General features: G+C 45.9%; 1 protein-coding gene across 1 annotated transcript in view; it reads left to right on the forward strand.

The window, feature by feature from the left end:
* The window catches only part of PDE9A (phosphodiesterase 9A), a gene marked incomplete at both ends in the record, with an annotated part of 50,083 nt that overhangs the window by 13,214 nt on the left and 9,857 nt on the right, over positions 1–27,012 (forward strand). The window contains 8 exons of the mRNA XM_082009770.1: positions 1,312–1,389; positions 2,335–2,378; positions 9,533–9,587; positions 10,421–10,491; positions 15,103–15,187; positions 19,237–19,318; positions 21,628–21,702; positions 25,197–25,283. Of these exons, the coding sequence (XP_081865896.1) occupies positions 1,312–1,389; positions 2,335–2,378; positions 9,533–9,587; positions 10,421–10,491; positions 15,103–15,187; positions 19,237–19,318; positions 21,628–21,702; positions 25,197–25,283 (577 nt within the window). The remainder of the gene's footprint in view (positions 1–1,311; positions 1,390–2,334; positions 2,379–9,532; positions 9,588–10,420; positions 10,492–15,102; positions 15,188–19,236; positions 19,319–21,627; positions 21,703–25,196; positions 25,284–27,012) is intronic.

The raw sequence follows: 27,012 nt of genomic DNA on the forward strand, positions 1-27,012 counted from the left end.
AACACAAAGTACCCTAGTCGAACCGTTTTATAGAACATAATATCTGCAAGTCCATTGCCCAGGACAAATATCTCCTAATTTATGTTGTCCTGCAAAGTCCATGCATCTCTCCTGTTGTAATTTCTTATAGGGTTTCTTTCTCTTACCTTCTACCTAGACAGCAGTATCCAACTTAAATCTCTGTGTTGTGAGGGACCCAAGGTTGGGTGTCAATGTGTGTTGAGGTGGGAGAGGCCGGCACGTGGTGGAGGGTGGAATGGTGTAGCACCCAGCCACTTCTGTATGTCTGTCCACAGCAGTGGTGAAGGGGTAGGGCAGCCCCTTCGCCAGATCTAGAAGGGGGCATCTCCTGTCTGCATTTGGGCCTTGAGCAGCACAGGCCAGATGCACAGCAGCATGCAATAAGCCACAGTCTTTACCTTTGTACATACAGGTTTATAATACAGAAAAAACACAGGAAAAAATAAGCCAATCCTTTAATCAGGGGCTTATTGCATGGCTCCAGCTCCGGGGATTGAAAGATAACTTTGTCTATATTGACTCAGAGTTTGCATAAACAGCTGGACAGAATTAAAGCCCTTTGCTGTTTATCCTTCCTATTTTCTCCCATGTGACATTAGAGAGGTTCATAACTCTCATTTGCCTATGATGTCAAATACTTCCACTCCATCACCCAGGAAACTTTGTTTAGCAGTTTTAGTTATTCATGATCAGGGTGCTCACTGCATGTTTGTATTTTATTTTTATCAGAGGACTTCCAAAGAATGGTACATTTCAACCAGGCTCCTGAAGCCAGAGTAAACCTCCAATGTTTACATCTGAACCTACGAAATCGCACCTAGCACAGTGTTAAAAAGAAGGCCCTATATTCAGCAATTCATTTGTTTTATTTGTTTTGGTAAAGGAGTAACTAGACAACTTCAAGACATTCATAGCACCAGTAGTCATTTGTATAGTGTGAGTCAATACATGGCTGCCTAGTCAATGTATCACAAAACATAGCTTTTTAATAGAAATTATTAGTTGTTGAGTCAACAGAATACATGAGTTAGCAGGGAGCAAAGTCCGCTCTGAGATCAAAGATGATTATGCTTAACATTTTGCTAGAAACGTCTCTGGTAATTGAAGTGGGTGAAGCATCAAGCCTACCCTGTCCTGTGCTTTCACCCTTTCTGCACCAAGTTAAAATGGGACCGAGGCCATGGCCAGGAGTGCTGCAGGAGAGAAGATGGCTATGCACCATATGCAGCAGCACAGAATTTCAGCCATCATTTCTAGGTCAAATAAAACTCTCTGAAACGTGCTTTTCAGGAACACCACAATCTCCCTTTTGACGGCAGACAATTGTATGGTATCCATTGATCCGACAATGCCTGCAAACACAGAGAGGTAAGCCTTTCTGCAACCTGCTCTTCAAAATGGGGTCAAGCCCAAGGGAAGAGGTGGTGGTTGCCTGCAGATGCCTTTTGTGTGCAGCGGGAGGTGAGCGACTCCATGGAGAGAGGGAGATGACAGTAAGAATTGCATGCTGGCTTATAACACTAATGCCTGATGATTTTGGAGATTTTTACTTGTTAATAAAGTAGGAGTAATTGTCTGAGGAAAAAATACTGGTTTTAAGTAAGTATTTAATGCAGAACATCTGTTCCCATCCCATCCTGTTTGCTGTCAAAGCTCCCAGCTCCTTTGTCCCCCCACTCCTTTACTGATCTGCTAGGACACAACCGTGACACTATTTGCAAAGCGAAGTCGAAGTCTTTGATGCGGTTAGGTATCTTCCATGCTGGCTTTGGCCCTTCCCTCCTCCAAATCCCTTTCTCTTTTTCTCCTTGGCTTCCTGTTGCTTGCTTAGCCTGACACTTTTAGTTTCACTCTGACTGCTCGCAGTTACTCCTTCTGCTGTTAGTTAGTTCATTGCATATTTCATCGTTACTTATCACTGGTATTACTCTCACTGGCACCATGTGGCGGAGCCCCAACAGTTCAGAGGGATCTACGGCACAAGACGATGTGCGAACACAGAGCAAAAAGATGGCCCCAACACCGGAGCTGCCTTCTGACCTACAAATTTTCCTCACCATCACAGTATGCAAGCTTTTTTACCCCGTGTTTGTTGCGTGACCGTACAGCACAAGAAAGATCTCTTTGTCTCTAGTTAGTAGTAAATAGGAAGGTCGTGTGTTCATAAAAAGTGCCAATTGCACACTGAAGCTGACAGCTTTTAAGAATGTTTAGAATATGTTCAGGTACTTCTTCCTACTTCTTAGGGAATACAGATGTGAAATACAAACTGCTTTCTGAGTGTTGCTGACGTCAACTCTCTGACTCTTCCAGGTCTCCATACAAAGTGATACCTGTTGCCACTGGCCAGCTCTCAGGTAAATTTACTGAATTTACTAAAGCTGAATTTGCAAACATTTGCACCTGGAAGTTACGTGGCTGTGATGCAAGAAAGAAAGATGACGATGTCACGGTCGTAGCTACGACAGAATAAAAAGTGCCTGATGAGAGTGTTATGGAAGAAAGCTAAAAAAAATGTCCCCAAGTTTCAAAGTCTTTGAGGGTGAGGTGGAATGGCTGGGGTCCAGGGGACTTTCACAGTGCTTAGCTCTGGTCTGACTCAGCACCACTGATCTCCTGGGGAAAGTCTCACATGGAGCAGTATGTTTTTTCAGGCAACACAGACCGTGTTTGAAAGACTGTCCTGCAGTGTTTTGTTAAACTTGTTCATCTCCCAGCACGGATCTGCTGAAAGTTGAGCACAACATTTGAACCCCATGTTATTTCCAAATGGCTGAGGAGAGAGCATAATTTCTGTTGTGGGCATGGTAGCTCTAAGTGTAATAAATATTTAAATACACCTCACAAGATTAAAGAAGGCCTGGATGAAAGAACACATCTGGAACACATTCCCAAGCGCACAGCTCCATTGTACTCCACAGGCAGGTCTGAAGTGGCACTTCTACCATTTCTCTTTGCCTGCCAGTGTCATGCTCAGGCCAGTAGCGCTCAAGACACAGAAGCCGAGCATTTGCTTGGGGCAATTCCTGTAGAGCACCTGGCTCACAGTCTCTCTCATCTGTGCAGCTGCAGTATCTCCTGCCACTTGCTCCAAGGCAGCCTGAGCAAGAGCCCTAACCTGTATGCTGTGGAGCTATAGGGAAAGGCCGCTGAGGCAGGGGCTTCAGGAAGGTTGGAGATGTCAGCTGGGGACGCAGTTTGGAGCAGTCAAATGGGAAGACAGGAAAGACAAGGAGCAAGAGGTTACGATTATCTTGGAAATGCAGAGTGCACAAGAAAGAAGAGGAGGGAGCCAGAAAGTCTGAGACTGGAAAAAGTACTTTGCAGGAATGGGTGAGGCTCTTGGGGTAGGGGCAAGGCAGTTTTGCTGGTCCCATCTCATCTTCTGGCTAGTGCTAATTGCAGGTCCCGCCTCTTCTTCTTGCTTAGGCTCCTGTGATATGCAAGAAAACATAGTGTCTCACACAGCACTGTCTTTTTTTAGATGGGGAAGCACAGGGAACTGAAGCCACCCTCTGAGGTACGCGCGTCTGCTGTGGCAGAAACATCTGTAGGCATCCCCATCTTTTGGGCATAGCAAGGCAATGCAGGAGGGTGTGCTGCGGGGCTGGAGAGGCAACAGCGGGGAGCCTGTGCATGCGGAGAGCAAAAACGAACAGGGAGCAAAAAGAACAAAGACGCTAGGAAACAGGGCAGAACTTTACCGCAGTAAGATTTGTTACAAGCCACAAACAGGTCCCATGTCAGTGATTGCCGCTGTTGCCAGAAGGAGGTAGTCAAAGCTGAGGGACACATTCCCTCCACCCAGGAATGCCACTGTGTTATACCAGCTGCGAAGCCGATTGAAGGGCTTTCTAGAAAATCTGCCTTGTTTTTTTCCCTAACATGAAGCTAACCGTATATTTTTATAAGACCATGTATGACTTTTCGCTCTCTCCCAGGGCCCTCATTTTTCATCCCAGCTGACAGCACATGGTTCTGCTTTGTGCAGAGCACAGCTTACTGTGTCAGCAAGGTCTCTTTTCCCTCCCTGCATTTTATAAAACAAGGATTCTCAAAGATCTAAGCTGAAAAGGGCAAGAAAAATTCTGGCAGTATGTTGCCAAAGCATAGGACAGAGTCTGCTATGGAAAGAGAAGGAAAGCTGAACTGAGTGTGACGGAACTAATGTTCCCTGGTATCTGTTTCTCTTTCACATGGGTTGTCATTAATCTTACGCATTCCTGACATTTTGCTGAGAGTAGGAAGAATAAACAAAGTGGGAAATTGTTCCTCTTCATTAAAAGAAAAAAACCATCTCTGTTCTAGCCTTCACTTCTTAAACAACTCTGTCTGCGTGATTCTGCTTCCCAAAGCAACTTGTCCAAATACATGCCAAGAAGGGGGTCAACCCGATTTTCACAGCAGTGGGAGGTAATGCACCTCTTTTCAGCAGTCTCCCAGGCAGTTGGAAAAGAGTGACGTATGCTTCAGCGCAACAAAGACTGTAAAAGGTGGGCCTGGAAAATACGATCCTTTGGGAGGAAAACACAAGCAGTGGCTTTTATCCAGCAGAGGAGATACCCACCGGAGCCCTGCTAAGAAACCATTCTTCATTTCCTGGCCATAGTCATGGGAGAGGGTTGGAATTTAAAAAATTATGATTCTAGTGAGCATCCATTGGGTGCAGTGGCTATCGCCGTATCACTGCGGTGTCAGCTGTCTGCAAGGCAAAGGCGGGGGCCCAGCTGGCCGGCTCTGAGCCTGTGGGGCCATTGCATAATGTGCCGTCCCTCCTCCCATGGCCCCGGACCAGAAGGCGGGCGGCTATTTGAGCAGAGCATCAACCCCCCGGTACCAAACCCTCCCTTCTCTCTGGGGTGTTTAAACTCCCAAGCCCGTCAAACGGGCACCTTCTCTCTCCCGACAGTGGAAAGGTGCTGGTCTGCATCCTCGCACTGGAGCAGGCTCAAAACTCACAAAGCGATGGCTGTGTTGTGGCTGTAATTAGTAGGGTTCAGGCACTCTGCAATATTGCTGGAGATGCCAATTAAATGAACAAATCCTGCTAGCAGCACACTCCTGAGAAATAAAATTGAAGTCTGTTGCATTTCTGATAGTGCAGAGAAAGGAGCTATTTGTGGAGCTCAAGCGAGCCTGGTCCACTGTGGTCCTAAACAGGGGGGGAACATGCGCAGGGGCTTTCCTACCACTCCAAAGTTCGGGCAGCAAAGCATGCAGGCGGCTGAATAAGCCCTTAAAGATCTCACCAGGGATGTGACCTGAAAGAGCGTAAGATGAGCCGAGCTTAGCCCCAGCTCTCTCTGCACCCCTGTCTCCAGCTTGCTCTAGTGGGTCCTTCAACACAAGCATCCCCTCATCCCTGAGGAAACGGGCGAGGAAACCCAGAGGGAGCCATGCCCGATCGGTACGGAGGCCAGCAGCATGCAGGGAGAGCTTGCCACCTGCCACTCCTTGCTCAGCAGCCTCAGCGCTGGGGAAGCCCGCCAGCATGCGTCAGAGCCACTTGGCCAGGCTGAGGCTGTAGGCAGCGTCCTCGCCTCCCGCTTCCTTTGCCGTTCGGTTATTTGCCTTTTCAACTAACAAGCTATCTAACACTTGCACAGAGGAAAACCTGCGGTCCCTCCCCAGGGATATCGGCTTGCAGTGGGAGAGCTAGCTCAGCCAAGAGCTGCATAGCTGCCGGCTAGAAGGCCCATGTCTGAATCCACGCTAGCCCTGCCTTGCCCGCTGCTGAGCCCACCAACGACGTGTACAGCTGCACCAGAGGTCTCTGGGGACTGCTTTTTTCCCCTAAATTATTAAATACACAAGCTCTCGTGCAGCTCGCTGTTGGTAAAGTGACAGAAGCTTGTCACGGTGTCTAAATCTTCTTATTCTGGGATTTCTCTTTTCTCCTTTTGGAGGCATATTCACGCTCGCAGCTCAGGCAAGAGGAAAAAGGCAGAGACTGTGAGAGAAAAAAACCCTTCCTGCTTACTGCTCCTTACATGCATCCCACGTGGATGCGTGCATCAGGATGGGGGCAACTGCTCAACTGCTTCAGGATTACTCACATAAGCAGGGACTGGCATGCGGTAGCCCAAATTAACCTGAGCTGTCAAGCGAATTTGGCGCCCAATACAACATGAATCACGGATGTGGGCTTAGATTTGAAGCACACCCCTTCCTGAGGCTTTTTTCCACCTGGCTGTTTGTTTTTTAAATCCCTCTGAGTGCTCAGATCCAAACAAACCACAGAGAGGGAAATACAGACAGGAGCCCAAGCCAGAGGTACAGGCACACGTGAGAAAGAGACCGTGTGGCAGGAATTCGTCAGCCTGATGCTGGCAGGGAAAAGCAGACGCCCACGACCTTGCAGCCTTGCTTGACCACAGCAGAAAAGACAGAGGGGAAGCCCACCCACCCCCACAGCCCTATGCCGTCCCCACTTGCACCTTGTTGAGGCTGGCAGGATGGCGAGGGGAGCCGGGGGGAGCAGGAGGATGGAGGTGGCTCCCCAGCCGCAATCCCAGCATGTAAGACAGGAGTGGAAGAATCACTGCCAAGCAGGGCGGCAAGAAGCAGAGGGTGCAATGCCGGTGGGTTATAAACCATCTGTGTCAGTGCACGCGTAACCTGAGCTGCCCCGGCGTGTACCTAGTCCCAGTCTGGCAGGGAGGGTGTGTGCTCCCTGCCAGCCCTCCAATCGGGAGCTGCAGGAAAAGCAGTGCTGCCATATTCCCCCGCACCTGCTTTCTGCCCAGACCTGCTGGAGACAGGGCTGCCGGGATGGAGGGAAAAACAGGTCCTTGCCCTGTGGTGCCCTGGCCAAGCTGCCTGCTGAGCTCGGCAGGGGCCAGCAGGCAAGGAACCGAAGTCCCTGTGCCCGCAGCGAGCATGGGAATGAGCCATGGGAAGCCCAGGGAGGCCTGAGCTGGCCTGTCCCCTGCCCAGAATTACGCTATTGCAGCATCTTCTGGAGGGGAGGGTTCTAATTTTCATTCGTCTGCCCTGAAACTCCCTGCAAAAAAGTATTGTGCAAAAATCTGCCTTGCTGAGCACCTGCACTTGCAAACTTTGCACATTCACAGTGCCGGCAGGGGGTGAGCTGAGAAGAGGGTTGTGCTGTTGGCTTTTGGGTTACAGCAGGCTGGAGCGGGCAACCCTCGGCATGATGCACAGATTGCAGCTGCCCATGCTACATGCAGTAGGGTTTTTGTTTCCCAGAGGGAATCACAGCAAAACAAATGAAGCCACTGAGGGAAAAGGTAGCTGCGTACACCTGGGGTATCAGCCCTACCCAGGGGTATAAAAAAAGGGAAGACAGGGTGATGAAGGGAGTAAAAGGACACTTAGCCTTCCTGTTTTACAAAGGAGTGGACAAGTGAGACTAAATGATGCTGGTGCGATGTCTCATTTTCTTCGGAATCAGGGGTTAACAGAGGTCTTCCCCTCAGAAGAGAACAGGGCAAAGAAATGGATCTTTGTCTCTTTAAGATGAGACAAACTGCCACTCTTAGTCATATATCTTTACTGCACCCTAGGGTTATAAAAACATACATCTTCATTTTGAAAGTCTTTTATTACATCCATAAACATCAGATTGCAGCTGACTGTTCCCTGGATGAGAATGTCCTAGTACTCCAAGTGAGTTTTGACAGGGGGAGGGAGTGAAAGTAAGATTGGTGGTTTTTTTTTTACTGGAACAGTGTTTATAGGGAACTTGTCGGTCTCTGGCATGCTACAGCCACTGTCAGAGAGCTGAGCAGCACCGAAGTGAGAGGACACGGGTTTCTCTGCTTATTCTTACTGTTGGACTCGGGTACCAGCCCAGGTGCTGCACACGGTAAGCTTTCCTCCTGTCTTAAGTAAGACGCAGTGTTTGCTTTGTTTCAGTGCTTGGGTTCTCAAATGGGTTTTGTAAGAAAACTGAAAAATGGGTCTCTCTGAAAAGAACTAATCTCTTCATTTGCTCTGCTAGCCACTCTGCTGGGAGTCGGATCGCAGCCAAAAAAAAAAAAAAAAAGAAAGAGGGAATTAGATCTGAGACTTTCAGAGCACAGAGTGCTTGCTTCAGTTTAGAAACATGGGGGTAACAGCCAAATGGTTTTGACCAGGAAAGTGAATGCTCTTGACAACTATTTCTGACATCTCTGATACCTGAGGAATTGCAAATGCTTTCAACAGGTACAAGAGCTATTATTTAGAAATACGTTGTAAATGCTGGGCTATATTTCTGTCTGACATGTTTTGCCTGGGTGATTGCACTCATGAGGCATTGTGCTCCCTCAGGCAAGTGCAAGAAGTAGCTTCAGAAATGCCATCGGGGTATTTCTACGTAGCATATAAATGGGTGTTCTGTAATCTGTGGCGAGTATGTGAGAGCATGCAATGTTTCCACTCCTTGAGCATGAGAAACCAAGAGTACAACCACATTGCAGGCACCGGAACGACTGCAGCACAGTGCAGTGTAAATTAGCTGGTGGGGGGAAGTGGGAGGAATCTCGAAACAGCAGCTCACAACTCAGCAAAGGTGATTCATGCTTCCCCTCTCTGTATGAATACAGAGTGGACAGACCAAAAGACAGGAAAACATTGCTATTGTACTTCTTTCTTCCTTCCTAAAGCACACTGTCCCTCGAAATCTAGGGTCTTTTTTTACAGACTCACTCGCTTTTCCCTGCATTAGTGATTGCAATCCTGTCATGGTCTCAAGAAGGGGCTAGGGCTTCACCAGGCTGACTTTCCCGAGCTGGCTGAAGCACTGGAGCACTGGAGTTGGCAGCGGGAAGCAGGGAGCTACCAGTGGGAGCTCTCCCAGCGTAGCTGCTGCAGCTCTGGCAGCGATGGGATCCCCACCAGTGCTACCCCACAGCAGCTCTGTCCAAAATACGTTCTCAGGGGAGAAGGGGTTGGGAAACCTGTGCCCTGCTGCATCCATCCCACAAACTGGGAAAAGTGGACCTCGTTTTGCAAGGATAAACACTTTGACATCTCACATTTTCTTGAAGTTTATGCATAGCAATATGATCGTTATGAATTTGCACCAAAAATTGGTCTCCAGGATAATGTACCAGTGTAAATCTGAAAGGCAAGCTGGGTTTTCTTGTGTTCATAAGCTGTTGCGTTGTTGGTGGGCACTCTGGCACAGTGTGCTAATGGTGTAGAGGCAGTCCTTGTGAGCCAGACCTTTCAAAAGGGGATGGCGATTCTGGGTGTCCCACCCAAGAAATGCAAAAGGGGTCTCCTTTCCAGAGAGTGCTACCTTTAAACAAGCCACCTCTCAGAGACCCAGCACCCCAAAAAAAACACTTCTGAGAAACCTTGACTGTAATCTGCAGGCAGAGGAAGGCAGGTGAGACAAGAAGTCATTCCCCAACGCTGTCACTGTTCAAAGCACCAGAATGACTTTTTGGCTAAACACGTCATCATCAGAGCTGGAAGTCTGGGGATGCCACTTTGCAGGGGGTGTGAGGGTGTCTTCTTTCCTCTGTCGTTTTCTGTTATGTCTCCCTCCTATTTTTTTCAGAGAAAGAAGAGTTGTTCCAGAATTTATTGGGACAGATTGCCGAGCAGTTCTCGAGGTAAGAAGCTGAACATCATGATTAATTTAAAATGCTACTTCTTTTATCAGCTTGAGGTGAAATTTTCACAAGAGGCAGAGGGGCATTTAAAATCTCTTTCAAATCCTACTCTTCCTGCCAAATTCAGGCCTGGTGCACATGTTATTTCCTGCTGACAGCAATATGGTATCTTAAACAAAAAATTATTTTGGTGACTCTCTTTGATCTAAAAAGGAGATCAAGTATTAAATATAAATGTTCTTATTGTGCTTCTGCCCTTTTAGGAAGCAAAAGAAATGATTCTTCACTGAACAGTCAAATCACCTGATTTATTTCATTTTCCCCTTTATCACCCAAATATGACTCTTCTCCGAGAGGATTTCTGAACATCTGTATAGCTGTTTAATTTATTCCAGCTGTTTTCAATAAGACAGGTCAATCCCACCACAGCTCAGCAAATCACCAGCGTAACTCAAAAGGAGGAGGGCTTCAGAGTATGCAAACACCAAGATGCTGCTGCGAGGCGAAGCATTATCAGTTTAACTTCGCTTCCCTAGGGGGTACAATAACAAGCCACTGCGGAGAGAGGGGGTGATGAAGTATTGCAGAGCCACAGTACATTCCCAGGCCCATAAAAAAATCATTTGTTGTTAATTTTTCTTAAAATTAAATTCGGGTGTATTTTCTGCCCAAATTTTAGCATTTCCATGGAAATTTTTTTTTTCCTTATGGCAACTGCCGCTGGACTGATCAGTCCTCTGAAAAATGTACACATTTCTAGCAAAAGTCCTGTGCACCTAGGGTAGATATGGCACTAAATGTATAACAGTAATACATAAGGGTTTTCTTTTCAGGGTTTTTAAAATCAATGAGCTGAAAACGGAAGTAGCTAATCACTTGGCAATGCTGGAGAAAAAGGTTGAATGTGAGTGTCCCTTTATTCATATCACAGTGGGAACCGGTGCCTCAGAACTCCCCCCCCCACCTCGCTGCCCCCATTGCACCCCCACGCCATCCCGCTCCTCATAGCCCCTCCACTTTCTCTGGTCGCTCGGAATCCGGCCAGCCCTGAGCCCGAAAGGCCGCAGGCCAGCACGGGCCGAGGCGTGGGGAAAGCGGGAGCCCGTGGTGGCACCGACTGGCGGGGGCGGTCTGGGGAGGGACGCCTGGCTTCGCAGGCACCCGCACAGCCCCGACGGGCTCCCTTTCGAGGGGCCATCAAGCCTCCCATCAAGGCTTGGGCCCGGGGCCATGTTCTCCTGCTGCCATGTCCCCGTGGCAGAGGGTCTCCGCCACCCACCTCCCCATCCCACGCCTCCAAGCCCCCCATCCTGCCCTCCTGCAGCCCCCCATGCCCCAGCCCCGTCGCCTCCCCCCGCACCCAACGGTGACCCCCCACGCTTCTGCACTCCCTGGGCTCTTGCCCTCCCTGCTGCATTTTGCCGTTAATTAAAGGAGGGCACCGCAGCTGCCTGCCTTCTCCTTTAAGTCAGATATTCGCACGGGTCAAACGTGTTGTCTCGCAGAGAGACTTTCTCCTTTCAGAAATGCGTTTACCGCCCGTTAAGCAGTCAGGCCCACTCCTCACCGCTGACTGAGGCCTGGCTGCATTTTCCGCTCAGTGTCATGTTGCACGTCCCCCTCTGCAGAGGGGAAAGGGCCCGAAGCGGGGCGAGGCCGCTCCCCGCAGCGTGCGTGCACGCTACACGTGCAGCACAAACACCGCCTGCACGCCGAAGCCTCCATGAACAGCCGGAGGGTACCTCTCGTCGTCTGACGAGGCAGTAATTTCTGGGCTGCAAACACGGGGGTTCACCCCTCGCTGGCCATATTGCCTGGCAGACTACTAAGCAGCATCAGCTTCCTCGCTTGTTCGGTGTGTTAACCGCAACAGAACCATATTCAGTTACTGTGCAAGAACCAAGTTAACTTCATCTGATCAAAGAGCTCCTTTTCTGGTTTTTTTCAGGTTTTTTTTTTCCTCCCCCATGCAGCATCTGACTTCTTGTTTTTCAGTATGTTATGCAGAACACAGACCCCAGAAAGGCAGGGAAGGGGTATGAAGCAGGCACTGTCGCACAGCACCGTTTTGACACCAAAGGCCACATCCTCGCCGATACACAACATTTAAGCCAGGAGCGGGCAGAGCCTTCCCCGGCACGGCAGCTGCAGCAAGCACTTTCTCACTAGAGCTGTCTGGGGAAAAAAAAAAAGTTTCTGGTTCATGGAAGAAGTTGTTTTCTTGAAATTTCCCCTGACCAGAAGCTACCTTGACCCTGCAGCTGCTCAGTGGGACGGATGCCTTTGTCAGCGGGGAGAGGAAAAATGTCCGTATTCAAAGAGCAGCTGCAGGGGAGCTTTGCCCAGAGGCCAGCCCAGCCACAGGCTCCCGGCGCGATGGGAGCCCTCCGGCGAAGTCCGTGGAGGGGAGCACCCCGCAGCATGCCTACCCCCAGCACAGACCTCTGCAGGGAGCCCGGGGTGGCAATCCCTCCCAGTCTGCTTGGCTGCAGTTTACTCGAGGCTCCATTGATTCATTCTTGTGTCCAAAAGAAAAAAAAAAGGGGGGGGGGGGAGAAAAATTAGCCCAATCACTCTGCATTTTCTATGAAACTTCTGACCGACTCCAGTCCTCAGAGCTAAGTGCCATGGACTAGAGCAAATGTCCTGTGCGTCTTCCTGTCCCCTTGGCAGCCCAGGCAAGCAACCAGACAGCTAGGGGCTGCTTTCGGCAGTGACCTCCTGGGACCCCCGGCTGCACCCTGCACACATGCTGCCTTTCAGCACTGGCAGCCACGGCAGCCGAGGGAGATAACAAGATCCGCCTGCCGCGGCCGGCAGGGAAGAGTTGTGCGTTTGCACTCTCCAGCACTTTATTGCGGTTGTAGGGAAGGTAGCATACCCAGCGCTGCCGTGCCATGCAGGTGAGCTGAATTCACTGGTCCCCAGACAAGGCTTCCTACTGTAAGTGGGTCTCGCCGCTGATGGAAATAGCAGCAGATGTAGCAATTTGCTGCCATTCTGCCCGAGCGCTTGCAATCCCGTCTCTAGCAGCCTCAGCCTGTGGGAAGGAGCTCCCTGGGTTGTCTGTCTACAAGTGCACCCATCTGCTTGAAATTGGACTTCCAGAATTTGCAACAGAGCCAAATACGCATAATTTTGAAATAATCCCAGGCTTTCATGTTTAAAAAGCAAAACTCTGAGGGGAAGGGAGTGTCCAACCTCCCTACTTGAGCCGGACTCCCAGAGGTTGCTTTAAGAGACGTGTTTCAGTGCTGGATTCAGCCCAAGGATTTCTTTAGACAGCACAGGGTCTTTTCAGAAGGTATTTCTTGCTGCAGAATGATATAATGGGCCCTTAATCAGTGCACATGACAAGGCCATTTATCATTTGTGAACCAAATGTGAAAAGAATTGTGCTTTTGTTTTGCCTTTTCTCCCACCTCCTTGAGAGATCCCTTTTCCACCACTTCCACGTGTGATCTCCAGGATTCCTTCCCCAGAGGGGATATGTGTGTGGGGGTAAGCGCTCATGACAGCGCTACATCTGCACCTCACGTAAAAAGTTCTCAGCTTCCTTCCTGTTACTGCCTAGAGACCACATCACAGAGATGTGTTTTTAAGGAGCCGAATTTTTTAACTGATTTTTAAGTCCCATCTAAAGCTTGTGACTTCCCCTTGGAAAACGCGTCCACGCCAGGCAAGCACTGGGAGTGTTTAGTCCTGTGGCTTGACTTATTCTGCTCCAGTGTTCACACCGCAGCCCACTCAGGAGTAAGTAAGCTGGCAAAAACCTTTTACAATTTGTAAGCATCTCACATCTACCTTAAGAAAATAATTATGTAAATTCTCTGCTCCCCTGGAGAGGTTTTGGAAGAAAACTAAAGAGATGCAATAAGAAAAAATGCTCAGGGCTGCCATTTTGCACCATAACTCCTTTTGTCTCTGCAGTTGTCTGCCCCACTACCCTGTCGGTCTGATAACTCTGCTTTGCTCTCACTGCTTCAAATAGGCACCGGCCACCATTTAGACAGTTTGGCAAATAGGCTACCCATGAATTTCTCCTGGATGAATGCAGCAGGGTGGTACATAGCAGCGCAGGGCCTGCAGGTCAGCTGCAGCTGAGCATTGGCCTTTGAATGAATACCCAAAAAAGTGCAGCCAGATATCCAGAACGAAGATACTGAATAAGCAGGACAGCGTCTTGCCTGTATCATCACATTGTGATCACCCAGAGAAATTCCTTGTAACAATGCTAGACAAAAAAACATCAGCTTGGAAATGGGATTTTTAAGTAAGTGGAGGGTATCCCTGTAATCAAGCATAAATCAAAACCCTTTCCCTTTCCTCTCCTAATATGCGGCATTCTGGACTCGGTTCATATACCCCTCAGGTTTTCCCCCCTTTCCCAGTTCCAAGAGCAACCTTTGTTGTTACTAGCATAAAGAAAACAAAACTGAGGTCTCTGCTTATCTGCAGAGTTGCGCCCTTCCAAGGCAGTTTTTTATCACTTACATGCTACCCTCCAGATAAGTGTGACTTTGACTATTATTTTCTAAGAAAGTGACTGAATACTGATTGTACGATTGCACATTCCCTCGAGTTCCCTGAACCACAGCTTGTCCGCGCAAACAATGAGTTCAGTAAACAAATGAGCTGTGAAATGATTGCATGTGAATGACATGTACTTAATAAATGGTGCTGTATTATGTCCTTGAGCATGCTGATAGTTCAACGAGAGGGAAAGAAAAGGGAAAATATTCTCATCCTTGCACTGCGTTAGGTTCTCATGGCTAAGTGGAATGAAGTGCATTGCTGCATAAACAGGCAATCAAACTTTTTGCCTTGTGGCTCTCATAATTACATGCAGAAGGGGAATATAGGATTTTTTTGTGCCGCATGCAGAAATAACCTTTGATTACAAAACTGATTGGCAAAAAGAAGTGACAGATCTTCAATACCTAAAAGAAAAAAAAAAAGAAATCAATCGTTAGAGCAAAATTTTTCAACATTTCTCTCCCTCTCTCCTGCATTCTCACTTTGGTTTCTCTGAATCTAGCAATGCCTCTCAGAGCTCCTTAATGCTCTGCGCGAACTTTCAAATTAAGACCTTTTATCTTAATGGGAATTCTAATCCTACCGGGATGTGTTTGCCTAGCTGCACTTACCATCCCATCACGGGAGGGTTTTTTTTCTCAGGATTTCCTTTGATTCATGGAATCAAAGCAGAGAAGTGAAGGCACCAGAACAGCTGACTGCTGCTAACAATCGTGGAAAAGCTGAGATGTTATAGATGTTCTGTGAATTAAAATACTGCAGCTATTATCTAAAATTGGCAGCAGAGAATTCCTATGGGTTTTCAAGATATATCACTTTGGCAGCACCTGCATCTGTGAGAACCAGGGCAGACTGTAAAAGCTTGCTGGCTCACTGAATAACCCCACCGTTAAAGCCCTTTGAAATTTTGCACAATTGTGAAATGAGATCCTTTGACTTTCGCCATGGTAACACCCCTGTTGTTTTCCTTTGTTGACAGTGGAAGGCCTGAAAGTAGTGGAGATTGAGAAATGCAAAAGCGACATTAAAAAGATGAGGGAGGAAATGGCAGCAAGAAGCAGCAGGTAAGTTCTGCTTCAGACCTAACCAAAGAAATAAGCATCTGGTTTCAAACCCTAATGCAGCATTTCTGCAGAGTTGAGTTACCTTCTGGGCTTAGCAGTAAAGGACATTAAGGACAGTGGCTTTAATTTAACATTGGAAGATCTATGGCCACTCATCAATTAAAATAGCTCGGACCATGGAAGTAGAGAAAAAGGTCTTGCAACAGAGAGTTATTTTTCACCATACAGAATGGGAGTTCGTCATCCAGATTCACTGGGAGAGAGGGAATGGGAAAAGAACTTCTGCGAAGTGTGGTGTTTGGTTGGGAACCAGCTAACACTCGAATCAGGTCCAATATATTCTGGGAAAATATCAAATAAATATGTAGCAGCTCTTCTAATTATGATCTCATGCTATTATAAAACATCCATTTCAAATTCAACAAGAAATTGGGAATTTATTTTCTAATTCAAGGGCTCACTGTGATTATGAAGCTTGGTTTCGCTGTAATTAGAAAGCAGCAGAAAAAATTGCCTTTTGTACAGTATGCGGCCTCGGTTGGAAAGTCTGCCCCTGTGTCACTGAAATACCCCATTAGGACAAACAAATCATCGCTGTGAGATTATGAATGCTTCTGGGAAGGTTGCTGAAGAGGGATATACCGCGTTGCTCAAAGTATGGGTGAAGGGGATTTTTCTCAGCAAATGTAACTATGCTGCCTTGACAGCCTCTCTCTTTTTCATCATTTGGGGTCAAATTCTCTGACCTTTAATCAAAGCTTTTTCTTATTGAGGGCAATGGGAGATTTGCTAAAAGAATTAGGCTTTATAATCACTCGCTTTTATAAATTTTGCTATCCAGATACGTCAGGAGGCACAGTGTTAATACATTCCTATTAAGTCTAAGGCCAAATTCAGCTGTCATACTTGCATAAATGCAGAGTAACATTATTAACCTCAGATCTGCTCCAGATTTATACCAATAGGATAGTTTGCAGTTTGCCCTATGATTTGCATCATTTCTTGTTCAGGTGTGTGAGGAAATCTCATTAGAAAAATCAGAGCTCAGATTGGCAGCAAATGCAAAACCATGTACACTGATTTGTGCTGGGTGTGATGTGAATAACGTGTGTGTCTGTGCATCTGTCTTTACTTTTCCTCAACTGTTTTAGGGAGCTGGGAGAGCTGCGTTTACAAGCACAGTGATGCACAGGCAGATAGGGAATTAAAACCAAAAAAAGAAGTTATGGCAACCTCACGTTTGCCCAGTTGCCGCCACACGCATCAGGAAGTTTGAGACTGTCCCAGCAGCAGCCATGACTCATTCCTGTCCCAGACCTTGTCACCTTATAATCTGTATTTTGTAGTATAAACAGCCATCTGTTAACAAGAAAAACAAGAATGGGGAGTGCTATGTCTGCCTAGTGCAGATGGCTCCAGTTGAGATGTAGTCTTCACCGAGGGCTTCTAGTAAGATATGACAGCCACCAAAAGCCAGAGACCAGCATGGAGCGTGATGCTGGAAAGTTGTGGTAAAAACCGGTGCCATGCTCAGCAACAGGTAGTGCTGTGGGCACAGATGCCCAAGCTAGTGTGCTCTGAGCTCACACTGCATAGCTGCTCTCACTGAAGCAGGAGCTTAACTCGCTCTGCTCAGTATCACTTTGTGCCCTATCGATGTGGCAGCTACTTGTCATACCTCTTCTTGATTGCCTTGAGCTGCGTCTTCCTCCTTTTGGCTGCACAAAATCTCCTCCTCCTTGCACAAAATTTTGCCCTTGATTATCTGTACCATAAGGGCTTGGGTGTCATAGCAGCAGCTAGGTGTGGCTAGGTTCAGTGTATAACCAGGGGTGGCTACGAGTCACCTCTTTTTGCTGTAAGAGTGAGGAGAGGATGCTCCTTGGTGGCTGGCCATGAGGTGGGACCTCATCAGGAGCTGCTGAGGTTCCCTATTCCTGAGCGACCACGGCTCTGCAGAAGACGTGCCACTAGCCCATGGTGACCCCAGCTTCGGGGTACTTCACCCCCGAGCAGCTGAGCAAGCTCTTTCCCATTGGCTTGAGATACGTGCATGCTGTGGGGGGAACAGGGCATCCCAGAGCAAGTGGAAATGGTTTTGCCCCTATTTAGACTTGTCATCCCTTGTGCAATGCCATTTGCTAGATAATGCATTACAGTTGCAATTAGGGATCACACCTAAATTTAGTTAATGTACATAAGTATGTGTGAGTGCATATATTCCTTCAATCATATCACAGTGTACATAGCTGTATTCTTGTGTGTTTACATACTCTTACATTTGCTGTTACCAAACAATAGAGTAAGGGTGAACAGCTAGGTTTGTAGAAGTCATCATGCACAGTGGATTGTGCATCTCTCCTAGTCAGAAAAGCAAAGCAGCCCCACTTATATACCCTCAAATTGCTTTTTTTGCTAGTTTACTTTTTGCGCTCACCACTGGCAGATGCTAACAACATTATGCTGTCGTTTAAAATCATGATCATGTTCAGATACAGTTTTACATTTGTAAAGGTCTGATGCATCCTGGCTCTGGTGTGTTCCCCGGTGTGGCAGGATGAAGGCTTCGATGTCTTACTGGGAACTAGAGGTAGTTGGCTGACCCTCAGCTAACCCTGGCAGCCAGCTCCAATTAGGGCAAGGAATGCCCCAATCTCGCTATTCTTACCCTACTAATAGCCCTCACAGTGGAGTTTTGAGGAAACAGCTTTAGAAACGATTAAGACAGCTTTTCACCAACGGAGAATCTCCTTAAACAGAGCAGGAAAAGACAGCTGAATGAAGCCAGCTGACCACTATGAACTGTAAGATGACATAACTTCCGCAGGATTCAGACAACACCATCAGAAATGATAGCAGACATCAACGTTAAGAGGAGAAAAGAAAAGAGACCCAGACCGATTTCCAACAGAGAAGGCCTAGGAAGTCATGCAATATAGAGTATGCAAAATAATGGAAAAAAGGGACAAATAAAGTTAATGGAATACTTTGGTTGACTTCTTTTGGGGGGTTTCATATAGCCTCATTTGGCAGGAGGCTTGAAAAGTGAGAAAGGATAATCCAAATGTTAGGACTACAGGGATATATGCAAAATGCAAGCAGATCAACCTCACATGAGAGTTATTAAAGTTCATGTGACCAAAGACCTGGGAAACACGTCTTGAGTTAAAGCACCACGATTGCCATGGGTGATACCACAGAGCACTTAGTTTTATTGTAACCCCCGTGGCTGTAAGTCAAGAAACTGCTCTCACACAGCAGTGCAGCCACCTAGATGTTCTGCAAAGGCTGTAAGGCTGGTGTGCACCTCCCACTGTCATGGTCCTCTGCTTGCATGGGATAGCATCAGCTTGGCTCTTCCACATTATAGAGGAAGGAAGAGTGGATAACTGGCAGTTGGTGCTGTGTTAATAACCAGGCAAGTATTAATTACTTGTAATTGCTGGCACCGGCTCCTTTCCTCCAGGGCCGGGGAGCCAAGCAGACTGTGTCTGCCGAGCCTGTGCCTCACTGCTGTTGTCCCACCTGAAGGGCAGAAAGCAAGACGTTCATGCCATCAAAATGTACGGTCTTACCCAAGCTTTTACGAGGCCTGGATCTGGTCTGCGATAAGCCATGGCCTCAGTGGGTGCCTAGGCTAGTAAATGAGCACAGGCGTGCCAGTGTCCATGCTCAGCGTGGCCCCTGGCAGGGCTCTGCCATCCTTGGACAACTGTGCCGCCACGGACAGCAAGCTGCTCACTGAAAGGAAAGTTGCTTGGTTTAGACAGAAGTGATTGTGTATCCATGGATACATGCCTGAAGACAGATGCTCCTCACGTGTATTCACATAGATGGAGAAGGGGCGACTGGGGTGTTGCACAAGGGGAGAAAATCCTAGAGGATCACACTTTTAAAGCATTTGAGCAACACCACATTAGAAAGAGAGAGATTGGGGAGTGGGGTAGTTCTCCGAGCAATACCTAGTGAGAGACCAGAGTACTTCTGGCATTTTTTGAGGCACTGTGGTTCTGTTCCTACAATGTTAAGAGCTGAATATTTCATTTCAGGATTAACTGTCCCTGCAAGTACAGCTTTTTGGACGAAAACAAGAGGCTGACTCCCCGCCGTGATGTACCATCCTACCCAAAGGTACCATGCAATGCTTGCTCTTCCCGGAATCCTACCACATGCTTGCCATCCTCACAAGTGCTGGTTTACAATGCCTGACTCCCTAGCCATCTACCTCCTAGTTATTCTAAATCCAGGGCCTGTTCCAAAAATCCCTGAAGCCAATGGAAAAAGCTGTCGTTGCCGGCGGTGACTTAAAGTTGGATCCTCAGTAGTCTTTAATACTTGAAAACTCATTAGTGTTTGAAATGTTAATGAACATTTTGCATTCATCAACATTTAACACTCTTTTGTCTAGTTATATTTGTTTATTCTCCATGCTCATAGCAAACAATCAAAAATAGCCTATAATGTTGTACTCTAATTGAAAATAGCGCTGCTGCCTGTTTTCTCCTAATGGATTATTTTTTAATTTAAAAAGTAATTTACGGGATGCTTCACCTAGGGAAACAAACAGAAAAAGCAACATTGGATTCTCTCCAGAATGATTCATTGTCCCTGTGAAAATGAGTTAGTGTATTTGCTAGAGAAAACAGTAATGCTTGAAGAAAAATGTTTACTGGGCAAGTACAAGTACAAATCCACAGTGATGTATGAGGCTGAAACCATGAAGCACACAGGAGCTTTGGTCCTAGCACCGGCAGTCTTTGCCCACAGGAATTATTCAAAGCTACCAGGTTACGTCTGCTCAGTGCCCGGCTCACACCTTCACAAAACACCAGCTCACACATGTGCAAATCATAGTTTGACAGTGGGCATTTGCTTGCACATGTCAGTGCTGGCTCAGCCACTTTGAAATTCACGTGGTCCCCTGTGATGCAGGTGTATGATATGGATGTGCATCCTTGCATTTTTGTCTTTAGAGCCCTTACAGAGCAACAAATTATACGTTCCGCTGTTTATTCTGCTCTGCCTAGCAAAAGTGATCTCTAGGTCTCTGAAGCAGACATCATGAGACTTACATGTCTTTTAATTAACTTTTGCCAAAGAGGCTTGTGGTCCTGACACTAATGCATGTCTTCTCAAAACATCTCAGTTCTAAACCAGATTTTTTCCCTTGATAAGTATGTATGTCAGACCAAACTTGGATGTACTGCCATGATATTAGGATCTTGAATTAGCAAGTGCTACGAAGAGTTGTACTGACTGACTGCAGAGTAAAGTGTTACTCTGTATTTCTGTATTATCTCTAGACCAAAGCTCAAAGGACTTTTGGTTTTAGGAGTTTGTATTCTGTTTGACAGATTTGTGAAATTTGTTATCAGTTGTCAGGTGCTAGATTTGTCCAATGTCAGTGAGGCTAGGAAGTGGTGAGTATAACCGAAAGAAAATGTCATTACAACACTATTATCAAACAACAAATCTGTACTGCTAATTCCCAGTTTTCTTGCAGAGCATCGTATTAAATATACATTATATATGCAAATGCAAAAATCATTGCCTTCTGAAGAAGGAAAATTATTCGTCCTTGGATTAAGTATCAACAATTTGATAGCTCAGCAAATTTCGTTCACCTGTTCAGTACAGTAAGCCCAAACTAATTAGAGACAGCCATGGTGAATGGGCCAATTGAAGCTACAAGGTTTTTGTGTCCCAGAAAGGCTCTGATCAATAGAGTCTTGAAAAGACGAATAGGTAGAGTCCAGATCTCCCCTGGTCTTTTAACCCTCCACATTCCTTTTTTTCATTTTGTATACAAACTGTAACTGGCTGCTGAACTTGATTTTATTTTAAGCCTCTGAGTGGAATGATAAAAAATCACTTGAATTTTGCAGGCTGACAAACAATTTGAAAATGTGGGCGTTCTTGAAAAAAATACTCAAAATGAGAGCATAAATCATCTGAAAGTAAATATATCATACCCACCAGCTAATTTAACACTGTAAGCGTAGACACTTCACACCATCCAGCCATGAATGGCTGCATCGAATGTTGTTGATGCCCTGCAGACAGCAGAACCAGTGCATCCAGGGATGGATCTGTGCCCTGTGCCCTTTATATCTGCGTGCTGGATTTACCCACAACCCCATCCATAAGAGCTCTGCTCTCCTCCCTTTTCTCCCAGACCCTCCACCTCCCTGCTCCACAAGCATTTCCACTGATCAGTGGCCTGCCAGCTGATGCCGTGGGCACCTGGTGTGACCATGAGCAGCCGGTGGGAAGGGTGAGGAGGGTTGGGCAGGCAGTGGGAGACATCAGGTGCTGTCTCCTTGGGAAATATGGCTGAACCCCATGTGAATGGAACCCCGGGAGTCCCAAGGACATGCCAATAGCAAATCCCATGCCGGGGCGGGGAGCCTTACTTACGCCAACTGCCTTTTTGTCTGCAGTATATGCTGTCCCAGGAGACCATTGAAGCACTTCGGAAACCAACCTTTGACGTCTGGCTGTGGGAGCCCAACGAGGTAAGGATGCCACGTTAGCTCAGTTAGCACTCTCTCTGAGAGACGACAAGGCCAGAAGAGCCCTTTGAGATGGTCTGCAGGGTTTTTCCCCTTTTCTGCCCCTTGCTCTCTATACTTAACTATTTTCATATCACACCAGAATACAGTACTTTTTCCTAACAGATGCCAGATAGATGATGCTGATTATCATACCCTGACTCCTCTTTATTTTTTGTTTAATCTCTTCTAGTAATGTCCTGTAACAACCAGTGCACTATCATTAGTGCCACATGAGTTTTATCTGAACAAATTGATCCCTAGCAAAGTGTATGCTTAAGCACATCATCAATAATTCCACTCAAATCAATAAAGCAGCGTGCTGCTGTGTGAAGCCAGGCAGAGGTGCATGCATTGATTCACACCCTTTTAGGTGAGGGGTTTTCTGCAGTGTATTCTGAAGATGTTGCAAAGCGGCATGCACAGCCTATTAGTATTATTGCTTCATTTTCTTATTTTTCTTACTGCTATTAATATTCACAGAATCACAGAATCACAGAATCACAGAATCACTAGGTTGGAAAGGACCTTTAAGATCATCAAGTCCAACCATTAATCCAGAACTACCATGTCCCCTAAACCATGTCCTGAAGCGCCACATCCACACGTTTTTTGAACACTTCCAGGGATGGCGACTCCACCACCTCCCTGGGCAGCCTGTTCCAATGCCTGACCACCCTCTCAGTGAAGAAATTTTTCCTAATATCCAATCTAAACCGCCCCTGGCGCAACTTGAGGCCATTTCCTCTTGTCCTATCACTAGTTACTTGGGAGAAGAGACCAACACCCTCATCGCCACAACCCCCTTTCAGGTAGTTGTAGAGAGCGATAAGGTCTCCCCTCAAAATGAACATTATTCATTGTTCATCAATTGTATTGCAGAAGGTTTTGGAAGGCCCATGTGTAAACCTCTGTAGAAACACGAAGGAGAAGGATGTTTCTATAATGGCCTGCTTATAATATAATGTAACACTAGATTCAGCAAATACAAGCAAATCTCACCTAGGAAAAATGTAAGGGAGAACAAGACTAAACCAGGATTTTAGTGTCAGATTTTTCCCAGGGGAAGGATTGGGTGGGTCTAGCAGCACCCCCAGCAGCAATCACCTTAATTACCTTCTCAGTCAGATATTGTGCATACAAGAGTCATTCTGTCTCAGCACCTGTAGATCAACATGACAAGGAAATACTGCATACCCCACCCACAGTAACAGCATATTTCCTTCAGGATATTTCATCATAGAGTAACAGAAGGACTCTCTGGGGGCTTTAGGTCCATCTCCCATTCGCAGAGGCTGGCAGAGCTTCCCTTGGGCGGTCCATGCCAAGCTGAGGCTGGTGCTCTGCAGTTACTGCTCCCTCTCCAGCCCTTTTCCTCTGTACCACGGCCATACAACTGCTCAGGCACAATGGCTCGCCCCCAGCTTTTTGGATGCCTGTCAGGTCTTTACGAGGGAGATGAATTAGCAGGAGAGAATTATGACCTGCCAGGTGGACCATAACACTGTTGGCTCATTGTTGTTCTGACTATTAAGAAAGAATAGGGAGAGACAAAACCCAATATCCACGGATTCTTGTGTGCTGAGGCATAGTGTTTTAGCACAGTAACTCATTCAGAGTACCAGGAAACACTATATGGTGGCATGAACAAGGCTAACAAGAGGGTGTGGAGATTAGACATGCCCTGCAAGAAGGAGTGCTGCTCAGAAATAAGATACAAGCTCTAGTGAGCCGAGCACTATATGGGTTTATCTAACCTTTCAGCTCTGGTTTACGTTTACAGAGAATATTTCAATTCTGTCAATGCTTGTTTAGCAATGAGCATTTGCCCACATGCTTAATGTGGGGCAGGCAGGTTATAAACCATAGTCTCCTGTAAGCAAATTAATAATGTGCTCTGCAGTATCTCAGTAAACAGAGCTATGCAGCAAGCTTGCGTTCTCTTTCTCAAATGCCCACTCACTTTCAAGCCTTAGAAAAGTCCAATATTCAAGCTTTTGCTGTTGACCAAGAAAGCTAAAAATGAAAACTGAGATTCTCATGTGTTCAGGAGCAGGAGCGTTGGCACCCAGAGTCACCGTGCCACTCACCCAAAGCTCTCTTGGCAACACCTGGAGGGAGACAGACATTTCTGAGAGTAATTCAGCCCTTCTGGATCAAGTTTATTGTCTCGGAAAGTCTTTTCTGAAACTATTGCAAAACATATATTCTACCTCAGGGACTAAGAACAAGACAAGGTGGCCTGCAGCAAAATGCTGTCCATGTGATCTGAGCACAATTCAGCTCGTGACATTGTCCCTCAAGTCTTGCAGGAAAGTCTCTTTCTTCCTGTTCAGCTGACTCAAAACCAGCCCCCTTGTTACTGCATGAACTATGTATATTCCCTGGATAAATATAAAGTTTCATTAGATTAAATCATTTTTTCAGGAGAATTTTTAAGAGCCTAAATAACAGAACCCTAATTAAAAATGTCTCCAAGGCCATATTTGTGACATTACACTCATCATGTTAAAACCCCTGGATCAGTCTACAAGTCTAAAAACTGTGTCTGCTAATGTAATGGCTACATTTCATCCCCTGTGGATTTTGCCTTCAGAAATGGGAATGCAGATGCCTAAACTCCTGAAGGCCTGGAAGTCTGTTCATTTCTGACTGGTGGCAGCTGTTAAGTGCCCAGACACATCAGATTATCAATACCTTTCTTTTGCAATATTTTCAAATCCAGAAGGTTTGCTGAGAGTGGTAGTACTAAACTATCTGCATCCCCCTTCCTACCACAGAGCAGATGTTGTCTCAAAAGACCAGCCTGCCTTTGCATTCAGATATTGGGATTCATAGTTACAGTTTACGGGAGTGGATGGTCACAAACATGCTGCAATTTTGTAGGGTTGTAACTGGAGAGCTTTTGCTAAACAAAAAATCTGAGTTAGTGGAGTTAGGAACTCACGAGACGTCACAAAGAAAGAAGATATTAACACTTACCTAGAATAAACGTTTTTTTAAGTATCTCTTATTTTCTGCTGTCATTTTCTATACAGCTAGGACCTGAACTATTTCTGAACAGCTAGGGCCTTTGGAGTCAGTGGAAAAACTCCCACTGATTTCATTGAGCATTAGAACACATCCCAGCTGAATTTGAAAAATGGGAATACTTTTTGGTGAGAAGGAATTGCTATGATACACATGAACCAGAATTACTGAAGAGAGCTGGTGTGATTCAAAGCCTTGCGCAGAACCTATGAAGTCAACAGCAATCTGTCTACTTCAAAAAGCTTTCAGAACCTCTCTGTCTCCCCTCTTGCACTCTCTTTAATCAAGCAATCTTTGAACATCTTTCTTTCATCTTAACAAGAGGGCTCTACAATTATTCGATGCTTGCAAGGAGGAAATTCATTCTGCAATGTATCATAAAATAAAGTAATATTTACCAAGCCAATAACCTCTGTTCCTGGCTGCAGATGCTGAGTTGTTTGGAACATATGTACCATGATCTTGGCTTGGTAAAAGACTTCAACATCAATCCTATCACGTTAAAGAGGTGGTTGGTAAGTATTTCAAATTCATGACATTTGCAATTTTTCAAATTCAAAAATCAATAAACAAAACATTGAGTCATGGAATTAACTTGATTTACATGAGTAATCCCACTGAAAGCAGTCAATCTATACAAATTCTTAAAATTTAAGTACTTCAGCAAATGTTTGCATTCTTGTGGTAACAGATGACTTTTTTTTGATGTTTTACATTTGTTTGCTGAGCTTTTATTACTGAAAGCATTTCATTTCTGGTGAATGCTCTTGGTACCTACTGTAAATGGAGATGAGTGTCTTTAGATATGGCAAAAAAAAGACAGTATGTGCAATAATCATTAGATGTCCTAAATCACAGTGAGTAAAAGAGCAAGGCAGGAAGGAAAAGGAGTTGCTGAGGAGTTAAATAACTTTCTTTGCCTTCATCTTCAATGTTGAGAACATTGCAGAGATGCAAGACATAATAAAGATGAGATCATACCAAAACTAAGATGTCTAAAGAAGAAACACTGGAGTATTTAAAAATCAATAAGTTATCAGGTCCAAGGGAGAGCATAAGAAAGAATTTGGTAAAAAGCTGAAGAATATATTGGCTTTCTCAGAAAAAAAACATCATGTTCCTAGAGAACTGTAGAACAGTAAATATTTGTTTAAAAAATATCTAGGGATACCCTGAATAATTATGGTTAGTAAAACTTACATCTCTACCCAACAAACTGATTGAAATGATAATTAAAAAACATCATGATGTGAAGTTCATTATACAGATGTTTCACATGATTCTTGTAGCAAAGGATTGTATCTCACTAATCGTTTCTGATTACCTGAAGAGTATGGGCAGAATAGAAGGAACTGTTTTACACGATTGATGCAGACTCCCAGAAAGGCATTGACAAATTCCACAAGTTCAGAAGGCAGCTAGAAAACACAAAGCAAAACACTGGATTCATCATATCACAAAGTACAGCAAGGGCAAAAAGCACCTGGGGACCAGCGTACGCAGGGCAGTGACTGCCCCTGCTTGGTGTGCTGCTGCTGGCTGAAGCCACCAAGGTGTTATGCTGATCAAACACTGGAATAAGGGATAAAACGGACTGATGTTACCATGTCTCCATAGAAGGCATAAGTCTTACCTGGAATTTATACCTAGTACTGGTTAGGTCCGTTTAGAAAAATGGTATGACTACAGTAAAGGAGATATTTAAAGGAGATATTTAAAGGAGATGTTGCAACAGGACAAGGGGTAATGGTGTTGAACTAAAAGAGGGTAGATTTAGACTAGATATAAGGAAGAAATTTTTCTCAATGAGGGTGGTGAAACACTGGCACAGGTAGCCCAGAGAGGTGGTAGATGCCCCATCTCTGGAAACATTCAAGGTCAGGTTGGACAAGGCTCTGAGCAACCTGTTATAGAATCATAGAAACATAGAATGGTTTGGGTTGGAAGGGACCTTTAAAGGCCATCTAGTCCACTGCCCCTGCTGTTCAACAGATCAATTGAACATCTAGTTGAAGATGTCCCTGTCCACATGCGGTGGACTAGATGACCTTTAAAGGTCCCTTCCAACCCAAATCATTCTATTATTCTGTGATTCTATATAAGAAATGATCGGACCTAGGAAATCTCTCCCTGAAGAAGGCGGATGAAAAGCTCAGTATTGTTGACCTTAGAAAGCAGATGAAGAGAAGGGATGGGATGAAACCCAATACAATCAAGGCTAGCACAGAGTAGATAAAACTACTA

The sequence above is a fragment of the Phaethon aethereus genome (genome assembly GCF_964289735.1).
Source record: "Phaethon aethereus genome assembly, chromosome: 1".
Classification (NCBI taxonomy): domain Eukaryota; kingdom Metazoa; phylum Chordata; class Aves; order Phaethontiformes; family Phaethontidae; genus Phaethon; species Phaethon aethereus.